The sequence below is a fragment of the Balaenoptera ricei genome, chromosome 3 (genome assembly GCF_028023285.1).
Source record: "Balaenoptera ricei isolate mBalRic1 chromosome 3, mBalRic1.hap2, whole genome shotgun sequence".
NCBI classification, from domain to species: Eukaryota; Metazoa; Chordata; class Mammalia; order Artiodactyla; family Balaenopteridae; genus Balaenoptera; species Balaenoptera ricei.
In genome coordinates, this window is record NC_082641.1 from 57,480,618 (window position 1) to 57,493,850 (window position 13,233).

Here is a 13,233-nt window from a genome sequence, read left to right on the forward strand (position 1 = left end):
AGTGAGACCAGGTTCACTAGTAGTTGCTTAATCAAAGTTGGTTACAGTGGGGTATTAACAAGTGATATTAATCTAGGACTGCTGTTTTTTCTGTGGGTTCCTCAATTATGTCTTCCTTGTGTCATACATGGGGTATAATTTCCAGTTTCACTTTCTTTTGCATGTAAAGAAAAACTTCTTTGTAAAACATCTTCCGTGTAGGACCTTAGATTTTCACTGTATCCCCCCCTTGTTTTTAATTCATATTTGCCTTGTCTGTACCTAATTACAGTAATTTTTGAGTCTTTTAAGTGTTCAACTTGTTTTCAGTGAAAGAACAACTTTCTACCATTTTATGAAAGACTGTGTTAAAATGCTTAGTTTATAGTAACTGGAATAAGTAGGTTTGGGAGCCAATACAACTGACTGTGGGTAAGCACACACATCATCTGGTAGAAGCAGAAATAGACATGTACTGCAGAATAGCCCACCAATGGGTAGATTCCATATGCCATGAGGTTTCAGCAGCTATGTTTTACAAGGACCTGGAAAGCCTCTGTTAATCTGGCAGGTTGGTTAAATGGAATTCAGTTAAGAACCTCCATAATGAGTCAGTTATTTTCATTAAAAGTTCTTTGCTTTTGTATATTTTGTCTCATGGTAGGTTTGAAAAGTACCCAGTTCATCTCTGACTCAAAAAGGCTCAGAGGCTCTGTAACTTCCCTCCAAATATTAAACATTGCCATTATTAACACTGATTTTAAATAGGATAGGTAGAGGGCATTTTTACTTTGAGGAAAGGGTCTCCCTAGGTTATTCTGATGGACCCTCATATACTCCTAATTTTCTACCAGACTCTTGACAGTGGTAAAAAGGATGGTGAGTGTATACCAGTCTTTTTAAAAATTTTTTAATCTTAACAGTACATATGGTAAATCTTGCCAAGGAAGTGTACTGGGAAGGACCACATTTCAGTGACTGTGTGGTAATCCATTAGAGAGGTGTAAAATTGTTTCTCCTTGTTAAAGAATGTATGGTTTGTAATTTTATTATTTCAGTGAACATCCTTTTATGTATTTCATACACAGGTGAGAAAGCTTCTATAGAATTCATTCGTAGAAGTAGTATTACTGGGTCAGAGCGTTTTTTAAACATTTAAAATTTTAATAGGTATTGCCAGGCACATCAGTTTTCACTCCCATCTTTGTTGAGTCCACTGAGAATTACAGTTTTTCACTTTTTGCAACTGCGTTGGCATTAGAATATTTTTTGAGAGTGGATGAGATTATATGGGGCCAAATTAATTTGAATTTGTCAGTCTGTCAACATTCTTTAATATTCTCTCAGCAGAAGTCATGAATGTCAGCAGACTCTTAGTACCAAGTTTTAGTTTGTGTTTAATTTTTATTATTGCTTGTTTTAAGACATGTTTGGTTTCCTTTAGGCAGATCCAGAAATTTCTCTTTCCCTCAGTTCTTTCATGTCTTAACTTCAGGAAAGAATACATGGCAAGAAGGAACAGATCTACTGTTAGTCTCGCTGCTTTTTGATCTTACTAGAAGGCCACTTAATTGTACGGGTTATATCTTAAAAATGCTGTCATTTTAAGACCCTTACCATATAATTTAATTTTTCTTGTGGAGAGTAAATTTTTCTTGTGGAGAGTAAATACTCTTTACATTTTTTAACTCTTTACCATTGGGAGCAACCTTCCCAAAACTAACAATGGAAAACTCAAAGAGAATTTATATACACAGACAGTAGAATTTGCTGTTCAATAATAATTATTGAGTATTTACTATATGCCTGGCACTTTGTGTGCCTATCTCACTGAATTCTCAAAATAACTATGAAGACAGAACTTTTTCTCTTCTTTTAAATTTTTTTTACAGAGTAGTATTTTGAATTACATATAATTTGCCTACTGTTAGTTTATACTCTTAATTAAGGTGCTAAAAGATCTGTAATCACCAGGCATATTACATTATGGTACTAATATTAAATTTACTAAGGCAGAGAAAAATACAAAATTTTTGTGTTACATACATATTTCTGTATTTGCATGATCCTGAGCTATTACAGCTAAGCCACACAACACAGTTGAAATAATCCAGTCAGAGTGACATGATCAGTCAGCCTATGCCACTAGCCTCCATGATCCAAAATCGCTTTGCCAGTGATTCATCCTTGGAATGTTCTGGGCTAATGGCTTATGTACTTTCTCTCTCCCTGCCCTGAGTCATGGCTTTGATCCTAGGTTAAGTCAGAGAGCTGATCTTACCCCTTTTATGTGTTTTTATTTGAATCTAACAGACTCATACTCATCACCCAGTGATAAGTGCTGCTAATAACATTTTGGTGTATTTCTTTCTACTCTTTTGTATATAATTTTTATAAAATAGGGGTAATTTTAATTAGTAGAACTATTCTTGATATTGTTGGAGAAGAGCAGGTTGTAGTCTTTTGTACAGGTACTTGTTAAAAATACAAAGAGGGTGAAGTGTTCGAAAACAAGATTAGAAATGGATCTGATTTATGTTGGGGTTTCCACAGATGTACTGTGGTGATACAGTGATCCTTGGTGAATGTTACTGTTGACATGGTTTGCAAGTCATACACTGATTTGGAACATTTAAACTGTATGTGTGTGTGTGTGTGCGCACGTGCATGCGTGTGCACACACACCAACGTGCAAACGTGAGCACTCACATTGGCTTGTGGTGGTTCACAAGGCAGTATCTAACATAATGCAGTCAGATTTCCTAAAGGGATGTGTTTTCTTTCAAGGTATTTTGATTACAACTATAGCTTCCAAGGGAGAATTGCAGAATTGGCCTGACCTCTTACCAAAACTCTGTAGCCTGTTGGATTCTGAAGATTACAACACTTGCGAGGTAAGGATTTTTGTTTCATATATAATTTTTCTATTTTTCTTTTCATGTTTATTAGTAATATTGAGAAAAAATAATTCCTCTGAAACATATAACTTCAAAACTTAGAAGCCTAAAGTTACCTTTTTGTTTTACGTTAGTGATCGTGTATCCTACTGTTTAAAGACCGTTAAGTTATAAAACCTGTTTACTATATTTCCTACAAGGAAATATCTTCTGTCTTTGTATTTTAAAACTATTCTTGGGTGTGTGTATATGTAATCAGCAGAGCAATTGTCAAGCTCAATCAGGTGAAGTAGTATTTTTCGAAGATGGGCTTAATTAAATTTACCAAATTCCCAGACTGGGTACATTTTCAGTGTCTCTAAGTTGTTTTTGTGCCTCTTGTTGTATGGTATGTCTGAGGTATATGTAGTATAGTTTTAAGTATATATTAATTATAATCTCTTGTTTGCCACTGATCAAATCAGTAGCAACCTTTCTGTTTGGGGAGATGAAAGGGAATCTGTATGGATTTGTTTTCCTGTAATTTCTCACTTAATGAGTACCTTAACCATCTCTTTCATTAGCAGGCTTCCAGTTTGGATAGAAATCTGTTTTAAATAGAAATCATTTTAGGTGTTTTGCCTCTCAAGGCAGTGCCTTATCTCCCTCTCAAAAAAGAGCAAGGCTTGGAGGCAGGGCAGGTGCAAAAATAACCTAATAAAAAGGAATCAGGTGGTCTTTTTGACTTAACATTTTGTTGCCAGATCCGACTTGGGGAAGAGAGGACCAGGGAGAGGGAAAGCTAGCAAAAAGGAGTCTTAAAAAGTCACTCTTCTCCCTCCCTCAAAGAAAAAGAAAACAATCTTGCATTTTCATATATACATTTTCTAGTAATGCCTTGGAAGTTTACAGAAAAACTAAAATAAAAATAATATTTAGCCATCAGATAACAGTTGATTAAAATTTAAATAGTGCTTTGGTATAATGATAACATAAAAGGAAGCCAGGGCTTCCCTGGTGGCACAGTGGTTAAGAATCCGCCTGCCAATGCAGGAGACACAGGTTCGAACCCTGGCCCGGGAAGATCCCACATGCCGTGGAGCAATTAAGCCCATGTGCCACAACTACTGAGCGTGCACTCTAGAGCGCACGAGCCACAACTACTGAGCCCGCGTGCCACAACTACTGAAGCCCGTGTGCCTAGAGCCCGTGCTCCACAACAAGAGAAGCCACTGCAATGAGAAGCCCGCGCACTGCAAGGAAGAGTAGCCCCCACTCGCCGCAACTAGAGAAAGCCCGCATGCAGCAACGAAGACCCAACACAGCCAAAAATAAATAAATAAATAAATAAATTTTAAAAAAAAAAAAAAAAAAAAAAAAAAGGAAGCCAAAATTTTAAGCAAGCACTTTCCAAGAATAAAAAGTTTAAACTGATAAGCATGAAATTGTGGAGCTACTAAGTCATACAGTATTCTTAAATTAACCTGTAGTGTAGAGAATAAGTCCCAAGGTGCTGCTGATAGAATTATAAGCAGAGTAAAGTAGGTGGTTGAGGTAACTGGTAGGTTAGATATTATATACAGGAGCTCTCTAGGTAAGCCACTTGGTTGTAAAGTGGTTGTAGGGGAAATTGCCAATTTGAATTGCCTGCCCTTTTAACACCTTTTGTCAATGAATGGTTTACATATAAATAATTTTTTGATGATAATTAAGACCTCCTTTTGTTCTTCAAAAAGAGAAGTGGTACAATGGTTAAATGCACTTATACGTAAACATAGAGTTTTACATTGTTTTAACAAACTGGTATTTAATAAGAGAAAAATTAGTGTTGACGTAAAATTGGCAAGAATACTTAAGAAGTTAAGTTTTTTAATTAGATATTATTTATAGTCCCTGACGATAAAATTCTAATTCTAAGACATTTAATGCTAAAATTAAAATGTACCATTATATTTAAACTGAGGTTTTAAATAACTCAGTGGTATAATAAATTTCTCTTATAGCTGATGATTAAATGTATAGATTTTATGATGCAGGTTTTATGCGGACTGGGAACATTAATCCATACAAATTAGTTAATATTCCTCAATTTGCTTTTAAAATGGCTTCATTTTTAATTCTAATCATTGAAATGTCTTTTACAGGGAGCATTTGGTGCCCTTCAGAAGATTTGTGAAGATTCTGCTGAGATTTTAGATAGTGATGTTTTAGATCGTCCTCTCAACATCATGATTCCTAAATTTTTACAGTTCTTCAAGCACAGTAGTCCAAAAATAAGGTATCTATATAGCCAATATTAAATTAATTTATAAACTCTGATACGAACCTGACCACTCCCTTATTTTGCACTACCTACTATTTTTGCGATCGGCAGGAGGTAACTGGCTGTTCCATAGAGATGGACTTGATCATTGAAATCTACTCCTCTAATGACAGCCTGTGAAATGTCACTCTACTGAAATTTTCATTGACTATGACACTTCTCCACCATCTACATGGTTAATTACATTTATAATGGTTAACAGTCACGCTTTTAAAGTCCTTTGTGTGAGGCTGAAATTCAGTGTGGGGCGGACCTTGTCGGGGTTGACACATACTGTGGAAAAATAGCGAGCATAAGGGGTTAGGTAGTGATTCACAGGTGTGTTACGTAGCACATTCTTTGTCACAGGCAGCAATTGTGCAGAAACCCTGAACAAAGTAAAGTAGCAAGTCTTTTCTGAACGATCAAAGCCAAGATCACTTAAGAGGGAACAACAGTACAAAGTCCCTGGAGTTAGGAAGAAACCTTTTAGAGTGACAGAAGAAAACGATTTTGTAGCACAGTAGGAAATGAAGCTAGAGGGGTAGAGAGTAGCACATTACAGGGGTGTGTTTACGCCAGTAATCGGCACGCTGTGACCCGTGTGGCCAAATTCAGGCGTGACTTATGAGCTACAAATGATTTCATATTTTAAAAGGTTGAAGTGGGTGGGTGGGTAATAAAGCTGCCACAGAGGTCTTATGTGGCCCACAAAGCTTAAAATATTTACCTTTTGACTTTTGGCAGGAAAAGTAGATTCCTACTGGAGCAATCTGAACAAGGATATTATGTGATCTTATTTATGTGTGTCAAACAGGTAGTGGGGTTTTGCATAATGGAAATTGGGAAACCAGTTAGAGCCTGTTGGCATAATCCCGTTGGGAGATTATGGTTTGGACTAGAGGAGAAGTGGAGGTAGTAAGTGATTAGATTATGGGTATATTTTTAACAGTAGTGCCATTAAGAATTGCTATGGGATTAGATTAGGTATGTCAGAACACATAGGCTGTAGAACAGTCCCCATTTTCAGTTTCAGAAGGAATGCATACCCATTATTTTTAAATCTAAAATAATAAATTTCCGTTATGTCCCCATCCAACCTCCCACTCTTGAGAGCGAACATGTCCTTCCAGATGCTTTTCCACTTTCTTAGTAGCATTAACATATTGCTCCGCAACCTGCATTTTTCACTTAACACGGAAAGAATGTGAAGAATATGTTTAATACATAGAGAGTTTTGACTCATTCTTTTTAGGGTGCGCGTGTGCACGTATGGCTGTACATACACTGTAATATTTTTATGGAGGAACGTTTAAATTCTTGCCAGTCTTCTGTAAATGGAACAGAGCTTCAATGAGTATATTTTGAATTTTGTTTCTAGGTCTCATGCTGTTGCCTGTGTCAATCAGTTTATCATCAGTAGAACTCAAGCTCTGATGTTGCACATTGATTCCTTTATTGAGGTAAGATTTGTCCTCCCCCCACGCCACCTTATTTTTGAGGAGGTTAGAAACTGTTCATTGCATGTAGTTTTATTTTATAAATACGATAATTTATAATTATGAGCTGTCAATATTTAAATTATTTCTGATAGTATTAAAATTGGGTACAGTATAAACTTTGTGATTCTCGTTAACTGAAAATAAAACTGCTTTTTCTCTCACTGAGTTTTCTACTTGTGCAAACATTGATTATGGTATGTGTGTGTTTAATATCTTGATTATAAAAGTTTCTACCTCAATATACTGTTCAAATTGCATATGGAAATTAAATCTCCCAGCTCGTTTGTGATGTTAGAAACATGAAGAAGTTGAATAAACTTAATTTGATAAAGAATCTGAAGGTGTAAATGAAAAGGATAGTACTTCTATTTTTCCATTGGGTTTCAATGTAAAATGAGAAGTTTCAGGGGGGAAAATTGGCTGTTAAAGCTCAGCGTGCATTTCTAATGGTACTTTTTAACTTTTTGATAAAAGCAGAAAGACAACAGGAGCATAGTTTTTTGGCCATTGAACCCTAAGCAGTAGAATTTCTTTTCAGAACTTCTGCTTGATAACAGCGATTGTGAAAGGATTATTAAAGTTCCTTAGGCACTTCACTTTTATTTTCATCAAATGAAATTTAAATAGTCTATTCCTTTTCAGCTCTCCTTTAAAAAAAAAAAAAAAGTCCTTCAGAGACCATATTGCTGGTATTCCTGTTGGGAAATTACAAGAAAGAAGGGGGGGAAATTATGTCTTTTTTTTCTCATCACTTAAATTGACAAGCTTCTTTCTAAACATCTTTTACCAATAGACTACAAGTAGTAGCTATTAGAATCCTCAAACCATTTGAAAATTGAAATGAAAACATGCATCTTAAATACATTTTACTGAATACTTACTGTGACTCAGGCACTGTGCTTGGTGCTAAGGATACATAAAGAAATTTTATGCTTCAAGGTGTTTTCAGTCTAGTTTGGTATAGAGGGTAGTGGACAGTATTAGAAGTTTGGAGTAAGACTGCCTGTGTTCAAATCCCAGCTCCACAGCTTAGTAGCTTGTTAACCTTGGGCACCTTATTTAACTGGTATTTTCAGTTTTTATAAAACAAAGCTAATAATAGACTTACCTTGTTGGATTGTTTAAAAGGTATTGGCTAAAAATAAATTGGAACAGTGCCTGCTACAAAGTAAGCACTCCACATGCTAGCTACTGCTATTATTTTTAGAAGCAGTAGTAGCTTTTATTGTAACTATAATAGTATTCCCTCTTAGTGTTCTTCTCTCATGGCTTATTAAAGAGAACAGTAATAGACATACCAGCATCTTATACAGAAATATAATTTAGAATAAAATAAATTCTTTCTGAAAATAAAAATTCCACAGGGCCACACTCAGCAAGTGGAACAAGAACGTTTCCTGACATTTAATAATATTTTCCATTAGTGTTAAATACCATATTAATACTTCTCTGCTACTTGGTAATCCAGTAAGATTCACCCAGTTCTTCATCCTGTAAGAGTAGTAAACCTCCAGAGGAGGCGCCTGACACATGGTAGGCTCTCAGTAGCTATTTGCTAAATCAATAACTGGTTGGTTTTCTTCAGTCACCAGTGTTTTTATCGGGGGCTGAAATCATGCCTGCTACGTGTGACGGTACTGATGAAAAGTGTATTGGTTACTAATACTTGGCTATAACATACCTTGGCAAAGCTGAGTATTCATACTCAAGACAATATCAAATTTCACGAAGGATTTATATAAGCAGCACCTGCTGGAAAAACCATATTCTTACCGTGTAAAATTAAAAGAGCAACTACAGAGTTTTGAAAGCCTCAGAAGTTGAGGCAGGACTTGGAAAAATGAAAGTTTTAAAAATGCTACAACAGTACTTCACATATTGTCGCATTTGATATTTAAATTTTTCCATCGTCTTACCCATTTCTTGTAATATGATTTCAGGTTCATCTCTTTGGAGATGTTTCTGTGGTCCTGGGAAGAGACAAGGGAACACATTGGATTTTACTTAATTATTTTAATCATCTTTTTACTGCTTTCAGTATGTGTGTGTATGTTGTGTGTAAATAAAGTAAAACCTCAGGAGTGAGATAGGGAAGGCTTAATTGTTTTTACTTCTGACATCTCCACTTGAACCTCTGCAAGAGACAGCTTTTTCTAGTGGAGGCTTGTTGGTATAATGAAATGAGTGTGGACTCACCCATGATTTCGTGAAAACCAAATTCAGATTCCCCCACTTGCTAGCAAGTTATATAATGTCTAAACTTGTAAAATTGAGTAGCAGCATCTTGGAGTTAAGAAGGTTAATTGAAACAGTATTGTTCATTCCGACTTTTTTTTTTAAACCTTGTAGAGAAATTTAACAGCATAAGATCGATTGCTACTATTACTATTTTTTCAATAGTTGACTCAGTGAACGAAAGCAGTTTAGGGTCACGTTGTTGGAAACTCAGTATGTATTTCCCAATTGTTGGTGCTTTTATAGAATGTATGCCTGTTAAGAATCAGTGTTGGTAGGAATAATCTCTTAACAGACAGTAATTTTGAAGAGTAAATCAAACTGTATTTTAATGATTATCTCTAATTCTGGGTGATCTGGGTGAGTGCTCCTATGTCCTAATGACATGGTTTTATTCTCATAAACTAAAGATTACTTCAAGATGCAACCACTCATACTCTGAAAAATGGCTTTAGATCATTTACCAAAATCATAATTTTTGGCAGTTATCATCCTGCATCTGTCTTATTTTATAATCTAACGCTATAAAGTGTTAGTAGGGCCAGTTAATTCATAAGCCTTTATTTGTACAATATCTTCTTAGGGTTTCTTTAAATGTTGCCACCTTGCAGATTATTGCTTATTATGTATAAACCTTTCTAGTATGTTGGAATACTTAACTAGAAGAAAATATTTCTTGTGCAATAGAATCTCTTTGCATTGGCTGGTGATGAAGAACCAGAGGTACGGAAAAATGTGTGCCGGGCACTTGTGATGTTGCTTGAAGTTCGAATGGATCGCCTGCTTCCTCACATGCATAATATAGTTGAGGTAATACAAGCAATTTAAAGGCTTTCTCCTCATCGTCCCCTCAAGAAAAATCTTGGGCACAAAACGTATAGTGTGAAACCACTGTCTTCCAATTTATTTGTCACATTTGTTGGGGGGGGGGGACTATAAAAATTAGTTATGATCATCTTGAAGTTAAAAATTACCTTTATGGCGATTTTTCTTTCATGAGATATAAGATGTTATGGAGGGGAAAGTTGTTTAAAGGAGTAGATAGCTTTTAACCAGTGTAACTAGGAAATATTTAGATTATTTGTATTTATTAGATATGGGTTAGGCCAAGTTTGTTTTCAACCCGTTAACTGGTAAATTGATCTGATCAACTTTTGATTTATGGTAACAGTGATAACAATTTCTGAATAGAAAATACATAACCATTATAGTGAGTTCTAGCAGACCATTTAGGTTTTAAAAGGCTCTCTTTCAGTCCTTATGTGATTAAAATAATTTTACTAGGATATTGTAAGTATGTTGAGCACAGATAGCTGTAATTAAAGGAAGGAATACATAATAACATATAATTATTATTAGGACAAAGTAATTCGTTGGGCAATACTCATTATTGCTATAGTCATACCTAATTTTCATATTGCTGAATATAGTTGTACTTAAAGGATGGCATCTAAGACCAGTTAGAAGAAGGCTAGCATTCATGATGTTCAGCAACTCCTTTTCTAAAACATAAGGAAAGATAGTTGTAGTGATAAGGATATGTAGCAGCAAAAGATGGGGATAAATGACATTCTCTCTGAGAAAGATATTCTCTCTGTAAAGTGTTTAGAAGAATCAGGTGGGGTTGGTTGAGAGTTTAGTGAGAGTCTGGGGTTAACCAGAAAGTTAAGAAAGACATTTAATCATTTGCCACGTCACAGCTGGGGAACCTAATTTACAAGGCTACAATTCTTTCTTCAGCAATACCCAGCATAGTAGTAGGACATGATAGGGGCTAGCCTGTCACAACAGTTGTGTTGCTGTATTTTGTCGTGTGAAATGTTTCATTCAAGAATTCATCACTTGACCCCAGATTCAGTCCCAGGTACATTGGGAATTCATGCCTTTGATTATGTTTATTTTGTTTTTGCATGTAAGGTTTTTTTGGGGGGGTTTTTGGCCGTGCTGTGCACCTTGTGGAATCTTAGTTCCCTGACCAGGGATCGAACCCAGGGCCCTGGCAGTGAGAGCGCCAAGTCCTAACCACTGGGCTGCAGGGAATTCCCGGTATGTTAGGTTTTTAAAAGAGGGGTAGATTTGGATAGATTTGGAGATCAGATTGTTCCTCCAACTTAAGAGTGGATTTGGCTTGGTATGTTCAAAGGACATGAAGGACATGATAAACCTATTTTGTTGGCGACTAGAAATTAGAGTTGACAAAGAAATGTCACCACTTTTTTCCAAGTTAAAAAAAAATTAATTTTTTAATTGTATAATATGTATATATCTTTTTAAATATGTGGAAGTATATACAGTTGACCCTTGAACAACACAGGTTTGAACTTCATGGGTCCACTCATACCCAGATTTCTTTTTACTAAATATGTACTACAGTACTACACAACCCAAGATTGGTTGAATCTGCAGATGAGGAACTGGATACAGAGGAACCGTATATATAGAAGGTTGGCTATAAGTTATAGGTGGATTTTTGACTGCTTGGAGGGTTGGCATGCCAACCTCCTCACTGTTCAAGGGGTAATTGTAATTATAAGAGACAGCTTGGGTAGTTATGTTATGAAAAAGATTGTCCATTTTATGAATGGTTTAATGGTGTTTTTTATTTTGATACATCAATGAAGACAATGTTTGAATATTAATACTTTTTAAAAATCTCAGTGGTTTCATGAAACAGTATACACCTATATAGAAGCAGATAAACATGAATTGGACACTTTACATTAGGCAGCGTTCTAAAACAGTAGTTCTTAAGTTTGGCTGCTTTTTAGAATTGATTAGGAAGCTTTTTTTAAAAAATACAAAGCCTAAGTCGAGAACCTCTGTAAAAGTGCAAGGCCCATAGCAAAGGACCGTTAACTTGCTGAAATTAAATTAGGTTTATTTTAATTGTATGATTTAAACTGATTAATACTAAGCCTCCTTTGTTTACAGTACATGCTGCAGAGGACCCAAGATCAAGATGAAAATGTGGCTTTAGAAGCCTGCGAATTTTGGCTCACTTTGGCTGAGCAACCAATATGCAAAGATGTACTCATAAGGCATCTTCCCAAGTAAGTGTACCTTCTTACAAATACTCCCTTGTTGTTAAATTTAGCAGTGATTCCTCATTTTCATATTTTTAGGTTACATTCTTATGCCATCAGGTAATGAAGTTCTAAAGAAATAAGGCTTAATTTTACCGATGCTATAAGTAAAGACATTTTTGAAGAAGCAGTTACTTTTGTTTTCTAAATTACATGAGGGTGGTTTGTCCTGAATTATAACTAATTTTGGATAATCCATGGCACAATTTTTTATAATCTTATAATTTGACTATGGGGTCTCATGGATTTCCTACTAGTTGTGATACTATGCAATTTTTGGTTAATCTATTGTTAAGCCTGTTTTTAACCCAGTGAATGCTGTTAAATCAGTTATTTTTTAATATATTTTTTCCAGTTTTATTGAGATAAGTTGAATTTGATATAAAACAGCATATTAGTTTTAGGTGTACAACATAATGATTTCATATATTAAAGTCAGTTACTTTTAAAAGTAATGCTCATGTTCTTTTGAAAATAAAGAAAATACAGGCCATAAAAGAAAATTAAAATGTAGAAAACTTAAAATGTCTTGTATTTCCACTCCCTTGAGTCATCACTGTTAGTATTTTTGGTGTGTTGTCTTTTAATGTTTTTTTCTGTGATAGTACCATATACCAAATGTGATATATTCAGAGTGTTTTGGGAAGAAATAAATTTGGTAGTATGTACATGGCATGTGGCTATAGTTAATGCTTACATTTTTGATTTTACTATTTTGTGGTTGGCTCTTTTCAGTTATTATAGGTTGTGCACTTTCCTCCATGTCATTACTCTTTAAACTTTGAGTACTGTTCCATCATGGTTTGTGTACCATATATATATAATCGACTCTTCTTCTATTGTTGAATGTTTAGTTGTTTGCCCTTTTTTTTTTTTAACTCACAAATAATCCTGGACTGAGCATCTTTCTTTGTCCATAAGTAATGATTTCTTTCAAGGAGAATTCTTAGAAGTGATTTTTACCAAGGACAAAGGGCCTGAGCATTTTAAAGCATCTTCATAAATATTCCACATTGTTCTCTAGGGAAGTTATACCAGTTTACACCCCACCAGCAGGGTCCCATCTTGTCACAACTTTTGCAATCCATTAATCATAATTTTTCCAATCTTAGCCCTCTGGATGAGCAAAAAACAAAACCATTTGTTTTAATATGTTGTAGTATTAGTGGAGTCACATTGTTTTCAGAAATTAGGATACTTGGATATTCTCATTTTCATGTAGTCAGTTAAGTTTTTTTTCTTTTCCGATAAAATTC

The 13,233-nt window shown here is 35.1% G+C and overlaps 1 protein-coding gene across 4 annotated transcripts in view; it reads left to right on the plus strand.

Annotated features, from left to right (window-relative positions):
- The window catches only part of TNPO1 (transportin 1), an 87,231-nt gene that overhangs the window by 41,100 nt on the left and 32,898 nt on the right, over nucleotides 1-13,233 (plus strand). For all 4 annotated transcript variants that reach the window (XM_059916560.1, XM_059916558.1, XM_059916561.1 and 1 more), the window contains exons 5-9: nucleotides 2,767-2,873; nucleotides 5,000-5,133; nucleotides 6,539-6,620; nucleotides 9,582-9,704; nucleotides 11,826-11,944. In XM_059916560.1, the coding sequence (XP_059772543.1) occupies nucleotides 2,767-2,873; nucleotides 5,000-5,133; nucleotides 6,539-6,620; nucleotides 9,582-9,704; nucleotides 11,826-11,944 (565 nt within the window). The remainder of the gene's footprint in view (nucleotides 1-2,766; nucleotides 2,874-4,999; nucleotides 5,134-6,538; nucleotides 6,621-9,581; nucleotides 9,705-11,825; nucleotides 11,945-13,233) is intronic.